The following is a 27,334-nucleotide window of genomic DNA, read 5'->3' on the forward strand; positions in this document are numbered from 1 at the left end:
CGTCTTGCACACATTCTTCTTAATGTTTTAAAGTAAACCAACAGTCGCACTGGAAGATGTATTTTGCTTTTCTGCAGTATGAACTCAGTATGAACTTGTCAACCCCTGTCACTCTCTCTCTCTCACACACTAACGCTCTCTCTTACACACACAAATACTTTAGATGTCAAATCACAAACGAACCACTGACACAACAACATAGCATTAGTTAGAGGGAATATTTGGCGTGTGCTTTCAGGTTATGAAGCCTGCTCAGTGCACCTCCCAGAGCTCTTTGTTCCAATGCAAAGGCACAGTGAGACACAGGCTGTAGCTACAGGGAATTAATTACAGTACAGGGTGTTTACCCAGTGGGGTACGAGCATGCACACACACACGTACACACAAATTACCTCTTACACACAAACACAAATACACAGCTTTTCTGCTGTGTGATGCCTGGTGGGCCAAGCCTCTATGTTCCTGTGTGTCGTCATTCATCAGTGACCAGTCTCACAGCCCAAAACAGTGTGATTATTCCTGATCCAGAGGAGAGAATTCAGATAAGCTGTGCCATTAGCTTAGCACTATTTACAGTACATGAAGTCTGTGCTGCTGTTGTGTTCCTTTAAAATAGTCCTTTTCAAACACCGTTTTGGTGTTGCTCTGTTCTAATGTTACACTTAGTAGCAGGAATGACAGGAAGGATGCTGTTTTCAGGAGTGGTTTATTAGTCGAGTTAAATGGTAAGTTGGGTTATTTGATGTGGTATGACACAAGGCTCTCCCAGACAGTGGTCCCTGCACAGAGGTCATACACCAGTGTTGGACTGTGGTAGGAGATGTTTGCTAGACAGCACAACATTGTCGTAGTCAAAGTTCTTATCCAGGTTGAAAGGCAAAACCTCTTCACTGTCACTCTGTGAAAAGTCAATGACATGAATTAAGTTGCCTATACTGTATATAGACAGACCCCTCTCACATGACGCTAGCACAGAAAGACTGTGGCTTAAATAACAACACTTATGAATGCTTAACATAACTCTCAAACAAAATATACCAACTGGAAGTTCCATTTTCCTGGTCAACTAATTGCGGAGTCAACTAAGCTGTTCCTGGGGTGGGTAAATGTCATCTTCATCTTAGTGTCTTTCTCGTACCTGTCCCTGTGGTAGCGTGTCCTGCTGCTGTCCCCGTGTCCCCGGCCGCGTCCCCGTCCTCCTGCCTGTGGAGGTCAGGTCCAGCTGGGTCAGGTGACAGAAGGAGGGCAGGTAGGTAGGGAGTTCCTCCTCCACCTCCCCTGGTAGAACCCGAACCCCACCATCTGAGAAAAGAGGAGAGAAGACAGAGGAGAGGAGAGAGGACTCAACAGTGTCTTCTTTCTGCTTCTAGCTATCCTTCCTCAGTAACTTGAAAAAGAAGGAGAGAACATCACACAGGATTAAGACCCCTCTTTGATGGTATGTACAGTTCACGGACTGTGGCTTGAATAGGATTCACAGTGTGAGACTGAACTGACCATTAAGTTTTCACTCAGAGAAGCCAGCCTTTTCAAGTGGCACTCCTTGAAAAGTTAGATCATTTTAGTTAATTGGGATTCAATAGCTCCTGAAGATCTAAGCCAATGAATTATTTCCAGAAGATCAGAGTAAGTACATCATTATGCAAATGATTATCGCATTGGCTTTGTTCTGTGCCATCATCAAACACAATTCAGAAGTGTGACAATCAAATTACAGAAAATGAGAAGTGACTCTTTGTTCAATTAAAATCAGACTCCAGTAAGTTAGAAAGGGCTGCTCATCACCACAATTGAATTGTATCCCTAGGAAATCGTGTATAGAAATGATCATTTTACGAGTAATGATTTTACCTCCTCAAGTTCTCACCAGTGGGCACTACACACTGTAACCTAATACAACTCCTGCAAACCCCAGCCGCGAGCTGTCCAGTGACGCAATCCTACCAGACGAACTAAATACCTTCTATGCTCGCTTCGAGGCTAGCAACACTGAACCATGCATGAGAGCACCAGCTGTTTCGGACGACTGTGTGATCACACACAAAATGCCAAGGTAACTTGTCTAAATTACTATCGCCTCGTAGCATTCGCATCTGTAACCATGAAATGCTTTGAAAGGCTGGTGATGGCTCATATCAACACCATCATCCCAGACAACATGGACCCACTCCAATTCGTATACCTCCCCAAAAGATGACGCAATCTCTATTGCATTCCACACTGTCCCATCTAGACAAAAGGAATACCTATGTAAGAAAGCTGTTCATTGACTACAGCTCAGCATTCAACACCATAGTGCCCTCCAATCTCATCACTAAGCTAAGGACCCTGAGATTAAACACCTTCCTCTGCAACTGGAACCTGGACTTCCTGATGCGCTACCCCTAAGTGGTGAGGGTAGGCAACAACACATCCGCCACACTGACACTCAACATGGGGGCCCCTCAGGGGTACCTGCTTAGTCCCCTCCTGTTCACCCACGACTGCGTGGCCGCGCACAACTCCAGCACCCTCATTTTGTTTGCCCACGACAAGGTGGTGGTGTTAGGCCTGATCACGGACAACAATGAAACAGCCTACAGAGACCTGGCAGTGAGGTGCCAGGACAACAACCTCTCCCTCAACGTCAGCAAAACAGAGCTGATCTGGATTACTGGAAACTGAGTGCCGAGCACTCCCCCATCCACATCGACAGGGCTGTGGTGGAGCAGGTCGAGAGCGTTAAGTTCATCGGTGTTCATGTCACTAGGGAATTATCATGGTCCACACACACCAACACAGTCATAAAGACTGCACGACAACACCTCTTCCCCCTCAGAAGGCTGAACAGATTTGGCATGGGTCCTCAGATCCTCAAAAGGTTCAACAGCTGCACCATCGAGAGCATCTTGACTGGCTGCATCACCGCTTGCTATGGCAACTGCTTGGCATATGACTGCAAGGTGCTACAGAGGGTAGTGCGTATGGCCCGGTACATCACTGAGGCCAAGCTCCCTGCCATCTAGGACCTCTATACCAGGCGGTATAAGTGAAAGGCCCTAAAAATTGTCAAAGACTCCAGCCACCCAAGTCATAGACTGTTCTCTCTGCTACCGCACGGCAAGCGGTACCGATGCACCAAGTCTGGATACAGTCCCAAAATGGTTTGCATGTCAGCAGTCAAGTTGTTCAAGATATTTGACATTCAAGAACCAAAGTGTCACTTGACACATCATGATGATGTGTTTTGCACCATATAATACATTTTTTGAGCAAGAGACAAACCATTTTGGGACTGTATCAACACTGGACTAACGAAAAGAATAGTTTTTGAGTGGAGTTTTCCTTTAATTTAGCAACTACATGCTTCACTCCATTTCAAAAGATTTTCACTCAACTGAACACGCCTCAGGAGTATCTGTCTTTCTGCTCCTCCTGTCAGACACATCCAACTAGTGTCGCACAGTATATCAAAAATAATGCACTTTTCGGATTACTAGAACATGAAAAACGGTTCGGTACTTCTGTGAAATGTGTCTCACGGATCACGCCTGTATCTGACTGCCGACCCCTTATTATAGCACGCACTGTGCCTGCTCCACTTACTCATAACACACTTGAAAAATGCAACACGGCATGTAGAAATGTTAAAACTGTTGATTACTGTTCACAAAACAATGTCCATAAAGGCTAGAACACTTTACAATGGAAGATAGCTTCCAGCTCTGTAAGCTACCGGTAGCTTTCCTTGCTAGATGACAGCTAAAGCTGACATCCATTCACTACCCTAGTACTTTGTTTGTGATAATATGCAAACCAGAAGGCAACATATGCTGATTTCAAAGCTGATTGCCACCAAAAACGTTTTCATTCACTTACTCCCATCTACCCCAAAGATGATCTATAGTGTTGAGGAGGAGGAGCCCTGTGGACACATTTTGTCATTCATTGTTGGCATTGGTGCTCTATAGAGTTGCTATTTTCTCGAGTCAATTAAATCGTGACATTCCTGGATTACTCATTATACTAATAAAGTCCAATTAAATCAACAAACAGTATAAAAAAGGTTAAGGGTACAAAACTGTGTACATACTGTATCTGGCTGTGTTGGCAAAATCACTAAATATACCATCGAGCCAAACGGGGAGAGGCTGCCCATTGACAGTTCCAAGACCAGTCAGAAATGACCAGCCTACCTCAATGACACCAGTGAATTTCAAAACTGAACTTGAATCTGCATTAAGTAGCAATGATATCCTTTGCCACCATTGTCTTACGACACAACAGATAGCTCGAATCAGTCATGACTATTAAACAAAAAAATAAAATATTTTATTTCCATTGAATTTCTTAGTTACATGATTGTATAACTAGCAACAACGTTTTGATGTTGAGGGTGCAGTATTTAGGAAGTTTAGCAATGAGGATGAAAACTAGCATAGTTCAGCTAGCCAGCTAGTTTAGCTAGGGAAAACAAGAGTGGGACAGGATATAGCTGGGCGCACATGCACACTAGGCTAATTCAGGGCACAGACTTGAGTTTTTATGCCATGATATCAGGAGCTGGCGGTGAAAAGTTAAATTATAAACTGGGTGGTTCGAGCCCTGAATGCTGATTGGCCGACAGCCGTGGTATATCAGAGCATATACCACAGGTATTTACTGATCTAATTAAGTTGGTAAACAGTTTAGAATAGCAATAAGTCACCTCAGGGGTTTGTGATATATAGCCAATATACAGGGCTGTCTCCAGGCACTCCGTGTTGCGTCATACATAAAATAGCCCTTAGCTGTGGTATATTGGCCATATACCACACCCCCTCGGGCCCTATTGCTTAATTATACAATTCAGAGACTGAAACAAATCCATCAGATGACAAATATTTAATGAGAGCGATTCGATATATAATCCCAAAATCATCAGTAACTGTCAATAGTAAAATAAAGCTTAAAACGATGTTTGAGTGAACCTGAATCCAGAAAATGAACTCTATTGTCTCAGCGAACTGACTGTGCTCTGACATGCCGCACCCCTCTTGCCTCATGAATGAAGTCATTACTGTTTAAAGACACAGCGCACATTTTTATAAAATAAGCTACTTCTATGCAAATGTTGTTGGTCAGTACAATAAAATAAGTCCTAAATGAAAGGGATACAGATTGTTTGTCATCTGTAGCCTCATGAAATAAGCCAAAACAAGCTCAATAACTCAATGCATGCACACACTCCTATTGAATATGGATTCACCTGTATTGTGGATAGGCCTAGGCTACCCAGTATATCAACAGATTTACCATTCAAATAAATGATTACCATTACGTTGTTATGTAGTTAGATTGGTAAAAACAAAGTCAAATTGATTGTAAAGTTGATTCATTAATGCATGCACGTCTGTCTCTGAAAAATGTTGACATAAAACAATTCAAATGTAATGAACACATAAAATGCCCAACAATTGAACAGAGCAGTAGCTGAGTTTATCTGTCTGGATCAAGTGCCATTCTGTGTTTTTGGCTAATATGCCTTCTTTTTTTGCCGCGGTATCGTTCTGGTATAATTTTACTATTGAGAATCGTGATGGTATAGAGCAGGGGTGTCAAACCCATTCCACGGAGGGCCGAGTGTCTGCAGGTTAAGACCTAGACAACCAGGTGAGGGGAGTTCCTTACTAATTTGTGACCTTAATTCATCCATCAAGTACAAGGGTGGTGCGAAAACCTGCAGACACTCGGCTCACAACCAAAATTCTGGTTTCGTGACAACACTAATCCAAACAGGACACTAAGCCTGCTGTAACTCTGCAGTGAAACGAATCTCTATCAAAATGCAAAGCCACACTATGAACCCATATTTCCTCTGACAGTTTCTCCAGAATACAGATCCTGCAGCACGCAGCAGGAGGACTCAACAACAGCATGAGAAAAAGGGTCACAGACAACAGGTGAGGGATGGTTGGCTGGCTGGCTGGCAGGCAGGCATATGAAAGACATCAATGGGGCGGAGGAGATTTAATCTGAATTAAAAAGGCCTTGGTCGGCTGTAATCATCTTTGCCAGCCAGCTAATATAACCCACATCCAGAGAACACAGAGATGAGAGAGAGAGAGAGAGAGAGGAGCCTGAAATAGCAGGACCCAAAACACGCTCCTGATAATAAGACCCTGACCAAAACATCAGGGCGATGGAGAGCGATCAAACTGAAAAGGACAGGCCTAGACAACTGTCAAAGAGAGGGTAGGTATACAATTATGTGTCTCCATGCGTTCATAAAAGGGAATTTAAATCAATTAGAGAGGAGCAGACACCATTAAATATTGACACTTCTCCTTGGCTTGGCTTGGCAGCCACAGGGCCGGTGTTGATCCTAATTAAACAGCTAATTACTCTCACTGTGAAAGTCACACTGGGATGGGAGGATGGAGCAGGGGAGGGGAGGTGGAAGGAGACGAGAGGCGAGGATAAGGAGGAAGCAAGACAAAGTATGAGTTGGTGAAGGGACACCACCTTGTGTATTATGTGCAGATGAGAAAGTCACACATTGAGCACGGTTACATGCACACAATAATACGAGTCAGATTAATATAAATTTGTTTCAAACATTTAGATGCTTTGCAAGAAGAACAATTTCCCTAATAATCCTGTTTACATGGGCACATCTGAAATCAGGCTACCCGATGGGACTTTTGATGCAGAAAATCGTCAATCAAAATAAACGTTCTACCACAGTGACCATGTTATATTTGCGAAGCCTATTTGATTCTGAGTTCGGACATATAAAGTTTGTATATGAAAACTATTTCTAAGATGCATACTTTTAGTTTTTGCGAACCCTCTTCACTCACGCATAAGAAGAAGGCTTGTACTACCAGTGCTGCCACATGCGCAGATCAAATACACCTCTGGAACACCAATTAAGCGGTTTACATGTCCTAATAATTAGAAAGATTTCTCAGAAAACCAGGTGTTTTAATCGGTGTATGCTAATTTTGATTTTGACCTTACACCGAGTAAGATAAGCAGAGCAAGGTTTAATATCGAATTATTAGTGTGCATGTAAACTACATATAGGTAAACAAGTACTCTCTAAGGATGTTTTACCTAAAGACAAAAATCACCTGGAGAACACAGCTACAGTGGTTTGTTATGTCTTGGAGACACCTTTAGTCAGTGTCAGAATGGGTAATCAAAAATAAACGGGTCTTAAATGTGACCCGTTTCAGGAAACTAGGCGTATGTCACAAGTCACGACTTCACAGGAGAGCCTTTTGAATGGTTTTTTATCAAAATGCATTTTTTGGCAGAAATGCCTTCTGGAGCATGTGAACTTTCATGTGCCTAAATAACAAACTTGCATGCCATCTGTAAATATGAATACAATTATTAAATTACGAGCCTTGTTGGTTAAGCCACAGAAAAAGTGAGCAACCTTCCCAGTAACCATTTGGCTGAGATAATGAGTGGGCTGGACATGCCGAGAAAGGGGTTCGGATTGGTCTGCCATATAGAGGGCTTCTGTCTATTTCAGCTGGTCAGTCTGTGTTGGTAATCTTGTCTAACGCGGCTTTTTTTTATGTATCGTGTAGTGGAGCTGCATAAGTGTTGCTCTCCACTTTCTGGAGGATCGAGTTTTGAAATCAGTAGTATTAGAATATGATAGCTAAGGAGATGAAGAAAAAACCTGTCTCCGGATTACATCTTCAAACTAAGGGCAACCATGGCATGGCATCCGTGACAGGGAGACTCGCCCATGATGTATACGGCGGGTAAGATAGTCTAGCTAGCTACATTTTCAGATATTACACGTTTGACAGAAAGTGGTTTCATTTCAAGCTAAAATGTACTGTTAGCTAGCTAGCTAACGTACGTGTATGACATTATTATTCGTATCCCAGAACCGTTTGCTTTGCTAGTTAGAGCCTAATGTTAGCTAGCTAACATTAAACCTGGTTAGTTAGCTCCCAGCAGATTCATGCAGGGTAGTAACAACATGATTTGGCACTATGTTCATTGTTGTTTAACTAGCTAACGTTAGCTGGCTGGCTTGTTAGCCAACGTTACGTGATGTGTGGGATCTTACATATTGTTTACCAAGAGCTAGCTACATAGCTAGCTAGCTAGCTACATGTTAGCTAGCTAAAGTGTACAACACCGTTGAATATGGCCGGTGTCAGTAAAAGTCGGCAAAAAAGCGTAATGAAATTGTTGCCAGCGTTTTTGACACAAAGATCAACTGTACTGGTTGTTCATGCTCTGATCTTGTCCTATCTTGATTACTGTGCGATAATATCGTCAGGTGCTTGCCAGCAGCATACCACCCTGCATATCACTACTGGCTTGCTTCTGAAGCTAAGCAGGGTTGGTCCTGGTCAGGCCCTGGATGGGAGACCAGATGCTGCTGGAAGTGGTGTTGGAGGGCCAGTAGGAGGCACTCTTTCCTCTGGTCTAAAAAAAATATCCCAATGCCCCAGGGCAGTGATTGGGGACACTGCCCTGTGTAGGGTGCCGTCTTTCGGATGGGACGTTAAACGGGTGTCCTGACTCTCTGAGGTCATTAAAGATCCCATGGCACTTATCGTAAGAGTAGGGGTGTTAACCCCGGTGTCCTGGCTAAATTCCCAATCTGGCCCTCAAACCATCATGGTCACCTAATAATCCCCAGTTTACAATTGGCTCATTCATCCCCCTCCTCTCCCCTGTAACTATTCCCCAGGTCGTTGCTGCAAATGAGAACGTGTTCTCAGTCAACTTACCTGGTAAAATAACGGTAAAAAAAAAAGAAAAAAAAAAGAAAGACCTAGCAAAACTGCAGCTGGCTCAAAACAAAGCAGCATGCCTTGCCCTTAACTGCTTGCCCTTAACAGCACGCACAGAACTAACATCAACAGCATGCATGATAGCTGTTGATAGGTGAAATAAAATTTTAAATTATATATATATTTTTAAATACCCCACCAGATACGCCACTATGGGTTTCATCACGGTACCCAAAACAAATGTAATGCTTCGCTCAGTTATGTGTATGTCACGTTCTGACCATAGTTCCTTTGCTTTAGTGTTGGTCAGGACGTGAGCTGAGTGGGCATTCTATGTTGTGTGTCTAGTTTTCCTGTTTCTGTGTTTGGCCTAATATGGTTCCCAATCAGAGGCAGGTGTTAGTCGTTTGTTTCTGATTGGGAGCCATATTTAGGTAGTCTGTTTTGTGTTGGGTTTTGTGGGTGGTTGTCTTCTGTCTTTGTGTTCTATGCACCAGATAGGACTGTTTTGTATTTTGTAGTGTTCGCGTTTTTTGTTATTATTAAAGATGATGAACACTAACCACGCTGCGCTTTGGTCCTCTCCTTCGTCCACCACAGAAGAAAGCCGTTACAGTGTAGAGCCATATCACTGTGGAATGCTCTACCACCAGAAGCAAAAAGCAAGTTTAGCTAGAAAAAATAAACATATTGTATCACAGCGCTTCTCCTCTGTCTAAACATCTAATTTAACTGTAATTATTATATAACAATGTGTATATATGAATAGTGAGTAAATAGTATTTTTGTTGTCTGCTGGTGTCTTTCCAATATACACTCAGCTGACAGTTTATTAGGTACACCACCCCTTTCACAAAAATATTTAACTCCTACAGACATTGAGTCAAGTGGCCAGGATTGGGAGTCCCATAGAGTGGCACACAATTGTCCCAGCGTCGTCCGGGTTTGACCGGGGTAAGCCGTCATTGTAAATAAGAATTTATTCTTAACTGACTTGCCTAGTTAAATAAAAGTTATATAAAAAATAAATACATAAATGGCGTGGGGATTGTTTTCCTGGCACACGTTAGGTCCCTTGATACCAATTGAGCAACGTTTGAACGCCATACCTTGTAGAATCCACACCCCAAATAATTCAGGTTATTCTGGAGGAAAATTAAATTGAGCAAGTTGGAAATTGAGCAAATTGAGATTACTAAACTGCTTGGAGTAACCCTATATTGTAAACTGTCATGGTCAAAACATATTGATGCAGTAGTAGCTAAGCTGGGGAGAAGTCTGTCTATAATAAAGCGATGCTCGACTGAACAGTAGTCAAGGTGCGACAAAACTAGGGCCAAAGCGATGCTCTGCCTTCTTAACAACACTATCAACAAGGCAGGTCCTACAGGCTCTAGTTTTGTGGCACCTGACCACACGACTGAACAGTAGTCAAGGTGCGACAAAACTAGGGCCTGTAGGACCTGCCTTGTTGATAGTGTTGTTAAGAAGGCAGAGCATCGCTTTGGCCCTAGTTTTGTCGCACCTTGACTACTGTTCAGTCGAGTGGTCAGGTGCCACAAAAAAAGGACGTAGGAAAATTGTAATTGGTTCAGAACAGGGAAGCACGGCTGGCCCTTGGATGTACACAGAGAGCTAATATTAATAATATGCATGTCAATCTCTCCTGGTTGAAAGTGGAGGAGAGATTGACTTCCTCACTACTTTTATTTATGATAGGTATTGACATGTTGAATGCACCAAGCTGTCTGTTTAAACTACTGGCACACAGCTCAGACACCCATGCATACCTCACAATACATGCCACAAGAGGTCTCTTCACAGAACCCAAGTCCAGAACAGACTATGGGAGGCGCACAGTACTACATGGAGCCATAACTACATGTAACACTATTCCACATCAAGCAACTGACACAAGCAGTAAAATTACATTTAAAAAACAGATTAAAAAAACACCTTATGGAACAGTGGGGACAGTGAAGCAACACAAACATTGGCACAGACATGCATACACACACACACACGCACACACGATAACATACGTACTATACATACACATGGATTTAGTACTGTAGATATGCGGTAGTGGTGGAGTAGGGGCCTGAGGGCACACAATGTGTTGTGAAATCTGTGAATGTATTGTAATGTTTTTAAAATTGTACAAACTGCCTTAATTTTGCTGGACCCCAGGAAGAGTAGCTGCTATGGGGATCCATAATAAATACAAATACAAAAAAAAGGGGGTACGACTCAGTACTAGATGGGTGTACCCAATAAACGGAATGTATAACTTATTTTATGTAATATCTTACGTTACTCTTGTATATAACTGTTCTGTACTTTGTCATGTATTGTATGTTTTATGTGGACCACAGGAATAGTAGCTTCTGCATGTGCAGTAGCTAATGGGGATCGTAATACACTAAACAAAACCTTACATATACTGTTCTCAGACGCAACTAAAACCCATCACAGCAGCCATCACCCCTGACAGATTCATTCAGATGCTGCGCGGTCATCAATCCTGTCGTAAAGGCAATTACGATGTACTCAGTGTCAGAAAGACGCAGCAGAAACGCCTTCCCCAACACTCCCCTCGTCCTCTCCACCTGCTTTACGCCCAGCACATTGATAACTATACTGTACATGCTAATCAAGGTGGGAGTTCACTGTCAGACATTTGTGGGCATCAGCACCTTGGACTAGCAGCCAGGGTGACAATGACACCCACCCAGTGATTTTAACAATGTTTGGCACAAAACACTGATAGTTACTTAGTCAACCCTCTCCTCATTACCAATCCCCTTTCCCCATCAAGTTAGGAAGGACACACACCAGGCCTGGCTGCATCCCCATTGTAAATACCCTCACAAATCAAATCAAAGTTTTTGTCACGTGCGCTGAATATAACAGGTGTACCTTACAGTGAAATGCTTACTTACAGGCTCTAACCAATAGTGCAAAACAGGTATTAGTTGAACAATAGGTAGGTAAAGAAATAAAACAACAGTAAAAAGACAGGCTATAAAAGTAGCGAGGCTACATACAGACACTGGTTAGTCAGGCTGATTGAGGCAGTATGTACATGTAGATATGGATAAAGTGACTATGCATATATGATGAACAGAGAATAGCAGTAAAAGAGGGGTTGGGGGGGTTGCAAATAGTCTGGGTAGCCATTTGATTACCTGTTCAGGAGTCTTATGGCTTGGGGGTAAAAAACTGTTGAGAAGCCTTTTTGTCCTAGACTTGGCACTCCGATACCACTTGCCATCTGGTAGTAGAGAGAACAGTCTATGACTGGGGTGGCTTGGGTCTTTAACAATTTTTAGGGCCTTCCTCTGACACCACCTGGTGTAGAGGTCCTGGATGGCAGGAAGCTTAGCCCCAGTGATGTGCTGGGCCGTACGCGCTACCCTCTGTAGTGCCTTGTGGTCAGAGGCCGAGCAATTGCCGTACCAGGCAGTGATGCAACCAGTCAGGATGCTCTCGATGTTGCAGCTGTAGAACCTTTTGAGGATCTCAGGACCCATGCCAAACCTTTTTAGTTTCCTGAGGGGGAATAGGCTTTGTCGTGCCCTCTTCACAACTGTCTTGGTGTGTTTGGACCATTCAAGTTTGTTGGTGATGTGGACACCAAGAAACTTGAAGCTCTCAACCTGCTCCACTACAGCCCCGTCGATGAGAATGGGGACGTGCTCGGTCCTCCTTTTCCTGTAGTCCACAATCATCTCCTTAGTCTTGGTTACGTTTGAGGGATAGGTTGTTATTCTGGCACCACCCGGCCAGGTCTCTGACCTCCTCCCTATAGGCTGTCTCGTCGTTGTCGGTGATCAGGCCTACCACTGTTGTGTCGTCTGCAAACTTAATGATGGTGTTGGAGTCATGCCTGGCCATGCAGTCGTAGGTGAACAGGGAGTACAGGAGGGGACTGAGCATGCACCCCTGGGGAGTTCCAGTGTTGAGGATCAGCGTGGCAGATGTGTTGCTACCTACCCTCACCACCTGGGGGCGGCCCGCCAGGAAGTCCAGGATCCAGATGCAGAGGGAGGTGTTTAGTCCCAGGATCCTTAGCTTAGTGATGAGCTTTGAGGGTACTATGGTGTTGAACGCTGAGCTGTAGAAATGAATAGCATTCCCACACAAGTGTTATTTTTGTCCAGGTGGAAAAGGGCAGTGTAGAGTGCAATAGAGATTGCATCATCTGTGGATCTGTTTGGGCGGTATGCAAATTGGAGTGGGTCTAGGGTTTCTGGGAAAATGGTGTTGATGTGAGCCATGACCAACCTTTCAAAGCACTTCACGGCTACGGACGTGAGTACTACGGGTCTGTAGTCATTTAGGCAGTTTGCCTTTGTGTTTCTTGGGCACAGGGACTATGGTAGTCTGCTTGAAACATTTTGGTATTACAGACTCAATTAGGGACATGTTGAAAATGTCAGTGAAGACACCTGCCAGTTGGTCAGCACATGCCCGGAACACACCTTCTGCTAATCCGTCTGGCCCTGCGGCCTTGTGTATGTTGACCTGTTTAAAGGTCTTACTCACGCCGGCTACGGAGAGCGTGATCACAGTCGTCCGGAACAGCTGATGCTCTCATGGATGCCTCAGTGTTGCTTGCCTCGAAGCGAGCATAGAAGTTATTTAGCTTGTCTGGTAGGCTCGTGTCACTGGGCAGCTCACACACTGGGCAGCTCACACACACACACACACACACACACACACACACACACACAACATGTTGTGGAGGTGTCTGGTTGTTACTGTTGGGCTCAGCATCAGGGTTGGCGTTAGGGCCCTGTACCTCTGTATCTAAAGCAGTTGTATGGAGATGTAGTTTGCACGCGGTCTATGTATCCCTCGTTGCTAAATGAGGACAGAGAGCAATACACCACAGAGCAGAGAGCCATTGCCCTTAACACTAATTACAGGGCCGGGGCATGTATTGAAAATGCGTAATAGATGGTAATGTATTTAAAATGAATGGCCTTGACTAGCCTTATTACAGAAATAATATGCACATGACATTAACTAAATCCTATTACAAGGTGAACTCTTAAATGTCTTCTAAGGCTTACTGGCAAACTTCTTCATGTTTCCTTCTTTACATGGATTATTAAGAATATATTCTACTTTTCACTGGAGATTTTCCTTTCTTTGAGGAAATAATGTAAGAACTCTGGAGCGCTGTAATTTACTGTCAAAGAAGCTTCGATTAATGAAACCATTCTCCGTGAAATAGCATTGTGGACTCAAAGGCTCATATCAATACTGCATGGCAAGGCGCTAACTTTCTAATTCTACCGTAATCAGTAAAGATTAGGATAAATTAATGTTAATGATGATCATGCACACTCTTAAATGACTTTAGAAGAAACAAGAATGCCATTATACAGTGCCAAGAAAGTTATTTTCCACCTTGTACAATGCACTAATCTAAAATCAGTTCTGGAAACCGGAGAGTTGTGAGTGAGAGAACAAGATGCTGTACCTGGGTCAGCAGTTACATCTCCTTCCTCCTCACTGAAGTCCCCAACATCCAGGTAGTTATCCAGCTATACACAGAGAACAATGGAGAGTTACTCTTCAATCAACAATTCTCAAATCAGAAAGCAAGAGAAAGTGATTATTACTTTATGTTGTGTATATTACTGTAGTAAACAATTTAGAAATCTGTATTTTGATCGATAGTAGAGACAAAGTATATAGCAGTTTATAATATGTGATCATCATGAGTCAATGTGTGTGACCCTGACTTATATCAGTGACAAAAAAAAATAAAAAATACTAAACAAATTGCAAGCAGTTTTTCTAAAAATATGCACTAACATAAATATTCCCATATTTAAAATACAGTATGGAATTGGGATATTACAACAACATTACTTTAGTCCACAATATCAACCTTGAGAGTTATGCCTGGTGGACGACAGTCTCCATTTCCACAGCTGCCCATAGTCACTCCAGCACCTAGCTCCATCTGCAACCAAACCACAGTGACAAAGAGATACTCACTGCCAGATACTCATACTGTATATGACCACTGCATTTTTGCTCAAGCAGTTTGACTGTCATTATGACCTCATCAGACACTAAGAGCTCTGTGGGGTCGGGGCCACTACTCCTGTTGATTTATGGCTCCAGTTGTTACAGATACGGATGTGTTTGGGCAGCTGAGTGCCTCTAAGAGTCCTACAGATGCTATAGGATCTTGTGCTCACTCAACACTTCCAAATAATCACCAGTAAGATTAATTGGACACCAAATATGGGATCCTATCCCAGACTTTCAGTTTCAGTGTGTAACTTGCTGATGTGTAGTATCGATTACAGCAGAGAGAACCTTTAATCAGAATTATGGTTAATTCAATAGCTGGCATAGCCTGAGGTCCTAAGCACTGTTCATGCTCCAATGTACACATCTGAAGTAAACCTACCTGCTCCTGAAACAATCCACTAATTTGGTTTAGGAAAATGGGATAACACTGAAATAGATGGAGGGAACAGAAATAAACCAAGGGAGACCGACAGAGAGAAAAAGAGAGAGAGAAATTGTATTTTATTTTAAAAATACCTTTATTGGCCCAATAGTTACATCATTAAAAGCACAGAACCAACTACAGGGGGAACAATTAAGCATCGCATTAAACACTGCAGCAAGTATGATCGTCAGAACATAACTGTCACTGCGCCCCTTAATCAAAACCAAAATCTTGCAGGGAAGGACTTGTCAGGTATTGAAACATTATAGCGGGGACAGAAACAGGTGCTACAGCACTTTCTAATGACTCTGTTCTATCAATTATACTCTGCAAATCCCTGCATGGCCTGGGATACATCTCCATGGCTCACTGCTGAGCCTGCCACACACACACAACTGCACCGACCCAGCTGCAACATAACGCAGACCACTGTGTAGGTGCCTTAAGGAACTGACTGACTGAGCTGGTTTGTTATTCAGTGCTGATTTGGAGGTGTATTATCTTAACGCATAGAAAAAACATGCCCATAGTACCTATTCAGCTGTTAGGAATGGGGAGGAATGCTTTATTTCCTGTTTCTGGTGCTGGAGGTACCCCCCTCTAAGCAACAGCTCAAAGAGACACAGGTGCTCCGCTACTTGTTTGTTTTTGAGTTCTAACGTTCTTCCAGGCAATCGTGGTTGCAGCGTTTGTTTTGTACGCTCCCTGAGCCTTCTCACAGCCCATCCAAAAACACAAAAACATTATGCTAATGGTTGTCAGACAGCTGCTTCCAGCTCACTGTGTGTGTGTGTGTGTGTGTGTGTGTGTGTGTGTGTGTGTGTGTGTGTGTGTGTGTGTGTGTGTGTGTGTGTTCCTCTCTCTCCTCCAGTAGACTACACAAGAAGTGGTTAGGCATAATAGAAAAGGAATTCAAGCTTGAGTAGAACTAGAAATTAAAAGGAAATAAAGCTGTGCTCTTCTCTTCCCTTTCTCTTCTTTAACACAGTATAATGTAAGTCATGCATCAGGTTCAGTGTACCGTGTGAGGACATGAATCACAGTCCCACTGACTGCACATGGCACTACACACATGCCACTTAACTGTAGTGTGGAAAATGCCTAACTGTTCACAGAGGGGATAATGATGGCTCTCCAGCTAAAAAATGGGATACATACAATGAGGCCCTCTGAATGTTCCACAGCTGTAATGACACACACACACGGGGAGAGACAGGGAGCTAATGGCCATCTTCCCTTAGATGTAAAAGCAATCTGACAACAATAACGTGGCTGTACTCAGCGTAACAAAGCCAGCTTTTACACTGTCACTGTGAGGAGTCCACAGGAGGAATGTGATAGAACAGAGAGGATGAGCTGAAGAGAGGGGCTGGAAGGATTGGTGCACTACATGTGCAACTATATAAAGGGCTGGCATTTCCATTAATTGCAAACAGACTGCCTTCAAACTGTAGCAGTCACAACTGTAAGCTACCTTTGGTTCTTCAAGGTTCAATCACAAGAGCAATGACAAAACTAAAGAACAAACTCTACTGTACACAACCTATGATTACATTAACAGTGATTGTATTACCAGCTCAGTCTTATTGCAGTTTAGAGAGAGCACACCTGCCTGTCAACAGCGGTCACAGACAGTTAACCTCAAGATCTGTAACTCATCTGAGTCAATCAAGCTTCACAAACTATGTCAACCAGTGTCTGTCTAAACAGCTTAGTACTAAAGCTACACAAAGACTAGCCTAACTTATTACAACATTCCACAACACTGTTCTTCGAGACGTTCAAACAGTAACGTTAGCTACTTCAGCAGGAGGTAAGCAATGCTGAAATTCTGCTTTCAATGGGAGATTTGACAATGATCGTAGTAACGTTAGCTATGATTAGAACTCCAATGTGACAAGAATGTCTAGACATGATCTATAGCTAGCTAGCTAGATACATTCATTGTCACATTGGAGTTATAATCATATAGTTAGATATATATTTTATATATAGTATGGATTGTAGAAAAGTTAGCTAGCTATTTTATGTCCTAAATTATCTCTTTGGCATAAAGACAGCAAACGTTAGCTAAGTAACTTAGCATAGCCGTTATTACTGTCTAATTGAGCAGGACATCACAATGGGACCTTACTAACAAACGTGATTAAATGTAGCAGAATGCTAGCTAGATAGTTTGCGTTGTTTATCGTACTGTTATATCAAAAATCACAGTTTCTAATCTAAACCATCTTTAGCTATATCTCTGCACATCACATCATAGATGTGGCCGAGGTTAATTTAGGCTAGCTAACGTTAGCTGGCTAGCTAACTTCCAACTAAGCTTAGCCAGCCAAACATGACCACAGCAGGCTACCACATATGCTATTACAATCGAAGCTGACACTTGTATCATAGTATTATGTTCATTGTTCACCAAAATCGCTAGCTAACTCGTGTTTAGGAAAAGTTGCTAGTTATAACACGAGTAAAAGGTTGACAACAGAGCGTCGATTTACGTTACCTTCGCTCGGATTTGCGTTGAGCAGGGAATGTTGGGAAATGAGTCTTTTGGCTATTTAATGGCACGAAAAGAAAGCGATTCAAAACTACACACCGGTAGGAATTTCTGCAGGTCATAAACGAATTTAGAATAAATAGTTCCTAAATAAACAACAATAAATACATTGGACTGAAAATTATTTTTTTATCCTACTTGTTCAAACATAGTAAAATGGCCTTTTCCTTTTAAGACACATGGTTCTGTCACTGATAATCATACCATATAATTAGAAAGAGCCAGACAATCCATGTTTAAAAGCTTTCAGTTCAAAACAAGCAGCAGCTGACTGAGACAATTTTGTGTTGTTGTTTTCCCACAGCCACCTGCGGTAGCATGTCTCTGCAACCACTGACTGCAGTGAACTGTGGCAGCCTCCTGCAGCCTGGCTGCTCCCTGTTACAGCTGGACGGTGACATATTTCTGTTCGGCCAGAAAGGCTGGCCCAAGCGCTCCTGTCCTACTGGGGTTTTCGGGGTACGCCTAAAGCATGGGGAGCTCAAACTGCGACCCATCTCCTTCTCCAATGACTCCTGCTACCTTCCCCCTCTGCGTTGTCCCGCCGTGACCCGCCTTGAGCCCCATGATGGACACCCAGAGGGCTACCTCATCCATGGAGGCCGAACCCCAAACAATGAGATCTCCTCCAGCCTCTACCTGCTGACCCTGGACAGCCGTGGCTGCAACCGCAAAGTGACCCTGCGATGTCAGGAGAGAGAGTTGGTGGGAGAGCAGCCAGGGCCCCGATACGGCCACACCCTCAGCATGGTGCAGAGTCTGGGCAAGAGGGCCTGCGTTGTGTTTGGGGGCAGATCCTACATGCCGGCCGGGGAGCGGAGCACAGAGAACTGGAACAGCGTTGTGGACTGCCCTCCTCAGGTGTTCATCATCGACTTAGAGTTTGGCTGCTGCTCCGCCCACACCTTACCTGAGCTCACTGACGGCCAGTCCTTCCACCTAGCTTTGGCCAGAGACGACTGTGTCTACTTCCTTGGTGGCCACACTCTGTCGTCTGACTCCCGTCCTCCTCGTGTGTTCTGCCTGCGTGTGGACCTCCTGCAGGGCAGCCCTCTGCTCTCCTGTGAGCACCGGGACACCGGCCTGTCCATCACCAGTGCTATTGCCACCCGTGTGGGGCCCTCCCATGAGTACATTGTCCTGGGTGGGTATCAGTCAGAGACCCAAAAGAGGATGGAGTGCAGCAGTGTGGTGCTGGATGACTCTGGGATCAGCATCGAGCCCAGAGAGGCCCCTCAGTGGACAGGGGAAATCAGCCACAGCCACACCTGGTTCGGAGGTAGCTTGGGTGGAGGGAGCGTTCTGATCGGGGTCCCCTCTGAGGGCAGGCCAGCCCCGCCCGAAGCACATTACTTCTACCAGGTGTGCTTCCAAAAGGAGGAGGGAGGAGAGGGTGAAGACGGGAATCAGGGCTGCAGCCAGGAGTCCACAGACTTCGAGGACTCCGCCCCTCTGGAGGACTCTGAGGAGCTGTACTTCGGCCGCGAGCCCCATGAGCTGGAGGACAGCAGCGAGGGAGAGGGGGATACGTACAATGAAGAGGATGAGGAGGACGAGTCCCAGACAGGCTATTGGGTCAAATGTTGCCTGGGCTGCCAGGTGGACCCCAACACTTGGGAGCCCTACTACTCCACAGAGCTGCTGCGGCCAGCCATGATCTACTGCTCCAAAGGGGAGGGAGGCCACTGGGTCCACGCCCAGTGTATGGAGCTGACTGAGGGCCTGCTGGTGAGGCTCTCGCAGGGAAACGGCAAGTACTTCTGCCTGGACCACGGGGGCCTGCCCCGCCAGGAGATGACCCCGCCACGCCAGGTGCTGCCCCTGAAGAGGAGCCCCATGAAACCCCAGCACAGGAAGGGCCCAATGATGCCGAAGATGACACCCGCCAAGAAGCGCTTCTTCAGGAGGCTGTTTGAGTGATGTCTGACCATGCAGTATAGTTATACTTACTCATTGATCAACTGGTTCATAATATATCATTCTAATTATGTGGCCTAAATGCCATATCATTGTTTACTGTGCCATTGCAGCAATTTACTCTTCTCAAACTTTTGAATAACTAAACTCAGAACAATTTTTTGTGCTTGTTTTATGATTCCTTACAGTGCTCAATATTTTATGTAATAAACTAAACTAAACTTTTGCAAGAAAAATGTATGAAACCAAATTGAATAAAAATGGAAATTAAAGCCAGAGTCTATTTGCTCCATGTTCTACCCCCACATATTACACATAGTGACTTTGTGGCTTGCTGTTTTCACCCTCGTTTTTGGCAGTCATTATCAGAGGATGCTTTTAGAATATTTGAGGTTTGTCAAACCAAATTTTCTTTGGAAGGTAGGCTAATACTGTGTGGACTTGCACAACTGTATGTAAACCTATAGAATATAATTTATTTTCTGTGGTTGAATGTTTCTGTGGCAAATATGTTATGATTTAAAAAAAATACATTGATCAGTTCACACAGGTGTAATAACATAAACCAACACATAAGCTCAGTTATCAATGGCAGAATCAACAAATCGTTTGAATAAAGTTTAATAGTGTGATAAATTGTTTGCTACATTTTTAGTACATTAACAGTATTGTAGAGAGGTATGAACAATTATTTCAGTAATCATGAAACAATAAAAAAGGCCAATAAAACCACCAAATCAAATGAACAAACACATTAAACAAATGAACAGTGAACAAATGTGCAACAGGCATAAATATCATTATTTTCATTCAAATAAAAAAATGAGTGAGTGTTTTTGGCAGCAGTTGTAATTTTCCTGAGTTTAAATGTACACTTGAAACATGACAAAGCAGCAGATTGAATACACCGCTGATATGAGATTCACACAAACCATATCCATCATCCTTCATGTAGCAAATGCAATTTAACAATGGAAAATACATTATTTAACATCCGTCATGTAAAACGTGATGTTATTCTGTGACTGTGACTGTTGTTTAAACTAAATATTACACATTATGAAAATCTGTACATTATCAGGTTAAAGTCATGACAGTAAAATAGAACTAGAACATGTAATGTGTCAAATATAAAAAATTGCCTGTCACAACTCAAAATGGTGTAGGCAGAGATAAACAATAACATCAATCAATCAAACAAATAAATAAACTATCAAATAATTTCAGTTCCCCTCAAGGCTCACTTGCTTCCCTGTTTACTCTTCCCCTGTTTACTCTTCCCCCTTCCCTGTTTACTCTTCCCCCTTCCCTGTTTACTCTTCCCCTGTTTACTCTTCCCCTGTTTACTCTTCCCCTGTTTACTCTTCCCCCTTCCCTGTTTACTCTTCCCTGTTTACTCTTCCCCTGTTTACTCTTCCCCTGTTTACTCTTCCCCCTTCCCTGTTTACTCTTCCCTGTTTACTCTTCCCTGTTTACTCTTCCCCTGTTTACTCTTCCCCTGTTTACTCTTCCCCCTTCCCTGTTTACTCTTCCCCTGTTTACTCTTCCCCTGTTTACTCTTCCCTGTTTACTCTTCCCCTGTTTACTCTTCCCTGTTTACTCTTCCCCCTTCCCTGTTTACTCTTCCCTGTTTACTCTTCCCCTGTTTACTCTTCCCCTGTTTACTCTTCCCCCTTCCCTGTTTACTCTTCCTTGTTTACTCTTCCCCCTTCCCTGTTTACTCTTCCCCTGTTTACTCTTCCCCTGTTTACTCTTCCCCCTTCCCTGTTTACTCTTCCCTGTTTACTCTTCCCCTGTTTACTCTTCCCCCTTCCCTGCTTACTCTTCCCCTGTTTACTCTTCCCCTGTTTACTCTTCCATGTTTACTCTTCCCCTGTTTACTCTTCCCCTGTTTACTCTTCCCCCTTCCCTGTTTACTCTTCCCCTGTTTACTCTTCCCTGTTTACTCTTCCCCTGTTTACTCTTCCCTGTTTACTCTTCCCCCTTCCCTGTTTACTCTTCCCTGTTTACTCTTCCCCTGTTTACTCTTCCCCTGTTTACTCTTCCCCCTTCCCTGTTTACTCTTCCTTGTTTACTCTTCCCCCTTCCCTGTTTACTCTTCCCCTGTTTACTCTTCCCCTGTTTACTCTTCCCCTGTTTACTCTTCCCCTGTTTACTCTTCCCCTGTTTACTCTTCCTTGTTTACTCTTCCCCCTTCCCTGTTTACTATTCCTTGTTTACTCTTCCCCTGTTTACTCTTCCCCTGTTTACTCTTCCCCCTTCCCTGTTTACTCTTCCTTGTTTACTCTTCCCCCTTCCCTGTTTACTCTTCCTTGTTTACTCGCCCCAGAAGAGGCATAGAACCAGGGCGTGTGAGGATTCGATACAGATCATCTAAATACATCATTTTGGCAAGCCTAAAGGTGTTAGGCCTAGTAATGGAGCTTACTGCATTTTCGTTGTGGTCAACAAAAAGGGCTGTTTATATGTTATTTTATGAAAAGAGGTAGAATGGTATTATTTCTCCTTCACTGTGCAAATGCTAAAACAGATAAAGATGGTTTCAAATTCACCCAGTCCCCCATTTTGGACTTCGGGGACCCGGATATAAAGCTCTAAAGCAATATTTTTTAGAAGGCAGCCCTGAAACGAAGACAATTTGAGTCTATATGATTCCATTTTGCTCCAGCACTGGAGATAAACTAATACACTGATCATAAATGTGAGCTCCTTTATCACAATTTCCATTCCATGACTTACAGTGCTTTCATTTGTTCCCATAAATAACCTCACTGGATAAATTCATGGATGTGTCATAACCCATGCAATACAATAAACTGTCCCACATTTCACAGACACCCAGAGATAAAACACCAACTATCAAATCATTATGAACTAATGAAGTAATATAAAATACCAATATAAAATGCAACGACTTTTGGGAATTATGTATGGAAATTAAATCTAAGGTAGAAAGCATTTTCAAATGTCCTCAGAGTAAATAATGAATCAAATAAAAAAAGTGCCACCTTTTTTGGATTATGACAATTAATAACAATGTCTTTACAGAATAAAGTATCTTCCTCTTACATCACTACTAATACATAGTTCATATTGTAGAGTAAATATTAAGTTTGAAACAGAACAGCAGGGGCGCACTGGCCATCTGGCTTTTCGTGGAAATGCTATACTAGCTGGTCCATTTTTAGCCTAGCAGACATGTCTAACTTTTATAATTCTTTTTGCACAAAATTATCATTATCTGGCTAATAATTGGGGCCTCAAGGGAAAATGTTTTGCTGGTGTGGGGGACTAGAAGAAAAAAATGGGCCGCTGTGGGGGCCTCAAAGAAAACACTGGGCTAACATGCTAGGAACAGTACAGACAGATTAGAATTATACATGCTCCTGCTAAAATATATCCCTCCTGTAATCCATGAAGTTCCAAAGAAATGTCAAATTAAAACAATTTTTTCAAAAGTCTGGGACATCCAGTGACATGTCAGCATCCTCCTGTGTCTCCTGACTCTCCACAGTGTCAATGGTGGCCTGCAGAGCTGTGGCAGAGTTCTTGTGAGCTTCCATGAACTTCTGCAGGTACTTGGATGTGTAGAGCCAGTGGTGCTTCAGCACGTCCTCAAGCTCGAAGGTCTTGGACTGGCGGGCATTCATCTTCCTGAACCGTCTGAACAGCTTGTTCCCAGACTCATTCCCCTCGCTGGCCCAGGCCCCGATGGAGCCATCCCTCTCCACAATCTCTGGCACATGGGCCAAGGTCTTGTGCAGGTAGTTGGTGATCTTTCCGTCATACCTGTACTTGAAGACGGTGGAGAGCAGCTCTGCGAAGCGTTGGGAGTTGAAGCTATACCGGCAGAGCTGGTCTGGGCACTCCTTTGCCGGGCAGGTGGAGCGCCACACAGGCTTCATCTGGATGTAGAGCCCCATCAGCTCCGTCAGGGCTTCCTGACGCTCCTCTGAGCGCACCAGCTCACACACTGCCTCCACTGCCTCCCGGGTCATCAGCTTCCGTGCATAATTCCCATTCATCCTCATCACAGGCTTCAGCTTCATCTTCTTCCTCAGCTGCTTGTCCAGGGCGGCCCGCCAGCTCCGACGCTGCTCCCGGCTGGGGTTTGCCTTGTGATAGACCTCCCCTATCTCATCCTGGAAGATCTTGTAGAACTCAGTGGCATTGCCGATATCACAGTGCAGGGCGTCCAGTGTGGGCTGGGTCTCCATGAAGGGTTTGGCAGAGACGCCTTTGACTCGGTCTCGCAGCTCTTCAGCTGACTCAGAATGAGGGTTGGTCCTCCAAAGTTCGTAGCGCTCCAGGTTCTCGTCGTGGCTGCGGGTGACAGAGTGGAGAGTCATGTTTTGGGAGGCCTCTGCCCGAGTGGAGTCACACAGTGTGCAGATGTAAGCGGAGCCAGAGGCCTCCAAACCCTCCATCTCTCGCACCATCTTCTCATCATAGCCCGTGCCCCGGAAGTGGAAGCGGAAGGAGCGAGAAAGGCCGCCCACAGACAGGATGAGACGGCTGTGCTTCATAGCGTTCCTTTCGGCCACCACAGGCCCCAGGACACCTGTGAGAGTCTCGTGGTCCGACTCGTCCACAAACATCAGGCAGAGCGGCTTGCAGGACATCTCTGAGTTGGGCTTGGGCTCCCGGAAAATGGTGATCGCCTCATCTTCTCCCTCAGCTTGAATAGAGACGGACATGATGGTGAAGGAGAAACGCACAGCCTTTTCCGGGACGGCCGGCCCTCCGCCATGCTTCTCACTGACGTCCCCCATGCCATCGCAGGACTCCTTGATCATAACGCTGAAGCCCGAGGTGCAAGCACTGTCCTCCAGGCCTCGCTCTCTCAGCCCCTCCATGATGTCCTCCTCCAGGTCCTTCAGGGCCGACACCAGGGCCACGTCGTAGCGAAACCGACGCGTGACTGTATCTGCTGGGGAGTCGTCCACCGAAGCGACCCACCCTGATAGCCCGTTAATGATCCCCACATGGCAGGATGTGGACACACTCTTGAGGGCCGGCTGCCACTCAAAGGGGTGGTAGCCTGGGAGGAGCTCCTTCTCTGCAGCGCGTAAGGTGTGCAAAGGCTGGAAGATCTGGCGTCCACTGGTGGCCTTGACGGTGCGGTACATCTTGTGGTACTGGCTGCAGCTCAGGAACGTGTTGACCCGGATGGCCAGACACACAGCAGGATGCAGGCCAAAGCCCCTGCCTGGAGCCAGAGAGAGAGAGTGAGAGAACGATGGAGAGAAACAAAGGCAGATTTTATGTATTATGAGTACCAAGACATGTTTATGAATGAAAGAGCTGTCATCGACCTCAGTCACTAGTTAATTCTAGCACTCTGATGATAATTTCAGTATGGAATATCTCTTAATTGCACCCCTGCATTTGCTGTCATTATGAACGTTATGCAGAGGACAGCAGGGTGAATCAGTGAAGCTGCCATAAACTGATGTATTGGCTGCAGATGAAAACAGACACCAGCTGGCCTCTATTCCCCAGAGTGGAGTACGATGCTGCCTGTATAATTTGCAGATACAAGTGGTGCTGATGTTGTTGACAGGAGTTGTTATTGTGCATTAGAGAAAGTGTGAAAAGGGGAGAGAAAAGAGAAGGGGGAGAAAACGAGATAGGGGGTGAGAGCGAGAGAGAGAAAGCGAGAGAGAGGGAAAGAGAGGGAGAGGAACGAGAGGACAGAGTGTGTAACAAGATTTTCCATTTACAAATATCACACAGAGTGGGTAGTTGTCAATGTTTATGTGAACTGCATCTGTGAACAAATGCAATACTCGAATCTCAACAATAAGTGGCTCAAATCCTGTGATTACATTAGATCATGTTTGTTGTATGTGTGAGCTACTGAATGTCCAGACTCCTACCTTGCATCATGGCCTCCAGTTCATCTGCCTGCCGGTGTTCGTTTCCCGCCCTCAAAGCTAGCAGGAACAGGGTCAGGCACACCGACTTGGTGTCTCCACCTTCTTCCTTCTCTGCAAACACCTTCACCTGGGTCTTCAGGTCCCTCAGCCGGTGCTTCTGGGCTCGCCTCGTCAGTGACAAGAGATGCTGTCGGGGCCTTCCCCCTTTGTTGATGGGCAGGAAGTTGTCCAGGCTATTTTCTGCTGACTTGTGGTCCCCATCCACTTCCTCCAGATGGTGACCCAAGCAGTGGGCTCTGAAGGAGTCCAGCCGTACCCGCTCCCCACAGCTCTCTCTGGGGCAAAGCAGCGGCAGGGAGTGCAGGACCCCCAGGAAGCCCTTAGCTGGGGCAGTAAGGTCGGCAGGGCCGCAGGGCAGGGTGCAAGCCGGGCAGTGGGGGCCCAGAGAGTAGATGTATTTAGCGATGCAGCTGCGGCAGAAGAGGTGTCTGCAGGGGGACTGGACGGGCTCAGACAACAGGTGGTCACACACCTGACAGGTGACTGAGCTCAGGAAGTCCACAGGGAGGTCCTCGGACAGCAGTTTGGCACTAAGGTGCTCTTTCTGGCAGAGGGTGATGCTCTTCACCCACTGAGCTCTCTGGATGCTGGATCTCACCCAGGGTCTAAGTCCAGGTCCCTGGTGAGGATCTATCACTGTTCTCCAGGCTCTCTTCTCACCAACAGTAGCAGCGTTATCCTGGAGGTCCCACTTGGTCCTCTTGGCCAGGCGTTGGGCTCCACGAGTGGGCTTCCTCCTCTTTCTCCCTCTCCTCTGTAGTGAGGGTTTCTTGGGGTGGCAGAGGAGGCAGAGGGTGGTGTGGGGTCTCCACTCAGGGACATGGGTCCTGGAGAAGCTGCAGAAGCCCCCTCCTCGCATGGCCAATGTCCAGCAGCGCTGGCAGAAGAATGGCGGATGGACGACCTCCATGTCCCCCGCCACGTCCACTTTGAAGACCTTGAGGATGACCTCTGGCCAGCTGGTGGCCTTGCAGCCCATCCTACGTAGGGCACTCCTGCTAGTCTCGTCCAGAAGCCCCTGGACTTCATGCTCTGGACCTTTGGCTTTCCTCAGGGCCCCGCCACAGAGACGGCACAGACACCTGCACACACACATTAACATTAGGATATTACATAAACCAAAAGTTTGTCTCTCTGATCTTTCAGTATGTTTCAAACAGAGTGAAAGTACATTTCAGAGCTTGTTGCTGATTAAAAAACACTCCACTTCCTTGACTGACCTGAGGTGGTTCATGTGTGTGTCCATCTCCTGGAGTTTCAGGTCCACTCTCTTTCCCGGGCCCTCTACGTTCTCCTTGCTCTTACCCCCCAGGCAAAGCTTCATCACACTCCCTGGGAGACCCACCACATCCCCCACAGTTTCCCCCAGGGGTGCAGAGGCCACAACCCCAGACAAGGCCCCTCTCTCTAGCTGCATCTCCCCGGGCAGCGGGGCCCTCTCCATGGACCTGACCCGGAACAGCTTGAACTTCCAGTCTGAAAACTTGGAGTAGGGGTGATGGAGCTCGGCCGGCATGGAGCACCGGGGAGCATATGTCTCCAGGGTCCCCTCCTCCATAGTTTCAGCAAGGGCTCTTGAGGAGAGGAGAAGAGAAGAGAAGAGAAGAGAAGAGAAGAGAAGAGAGGAGAGGAGAGGAGAGGAGAGGAGAGGAGAGGAGAGGAGAGGAGAGGAGAGGAGAGGAGAGGAGAGGAGAGGAGAGGAGAAATG

At 45.2% G+C, this 27,334-nt stretch overlaps 3 protein-coding genes across 3 annotated transcripts; 1 reads left to right on the forward strand and 2 right to left on the reverse strand.

The window, feature by feature from the left end:
- Positions 1–690: 690 nt before the first annotated feature.
- iftap (intraflagellar transport associated protein) lies at positions 691–17,811 on the reverse strand. The gene is made up of 5 exons (XM_055933767.1): positions 17,717–17,811; positions 14,638–14,712; positions 14,224–14,287; positions 1,139–1,302; positions 691–898 (listed from the first exon to the last, which is right to left on the reverse strand). Exons 2-5 carry the CDS (start codon positions 14,710–14,712, stop codon positions 791–793), a joined length of 411 nt encoding a protein of 136 aa, XP_055789742.1. The 5' UTR covers positions 17,717–17,811; the 3' UTR covers positions 691–790.
- rag2 (recombination activating gene 2) lies at positions 16,534–19,959 on the forward strand. Its single transcript, XM_055933766.1, has 2 exons — positions 16,534–17,026; positions 18,075–19,959. The coding sequence occupies exon 2, from the start codon at positions 18,089–18,091 to the stop codon at positions 19,688–19,690; it is 1,602 nt and encodes a 533-aa protein (XP_055789741.1). The 5' UTR covers positions 16,534–17,026; positions 18,075–18,088; the 3' UTR covers positions 19,691–19,959.
- A 1,896-nt stretch (positions 19,960–21,855) lies between these two features.
- rag1 (recombination activating 1) lies at positions 21,856–27,190 on the reverse strand. The gene is made up of 3 exons (XM_055933768.1): positions 26,847–27,190; positions 25,567–26,708; positions 21,856–24,896 (listed from the first exon to the last, which is right to left on the reverse strand). Exons 1-3 carry the CDS (start codon positions 27,182–27,184, stop codon positions 23,140–23,142), a joined length of 3,237 nt encoding a protein of 1,078 aa, XP_055789743.1. The 5' UTR covers positions 27,185–27,190; the 3' UTR covers positions 21,856–23,139.
- Positions 27,191–27,334: the final 144 nt, after the last annotated feature.

Source organism: Salvelinus fontinalis, chromosome 9, assembly GCF_029448725.1.
Source record: "Salvelinus fontinalis isolate EN_2023a chromosome 9, ASM2944872v1, whole genome shotgun sequence".
NCBI classification, from domain to species: domain Eukaryota; kingdom Metazoa; phylum Chordata; class Actinopteri; order Salmoniformes; family Salmonidae; genus Salvelinus; species Salvelinus fontinalis.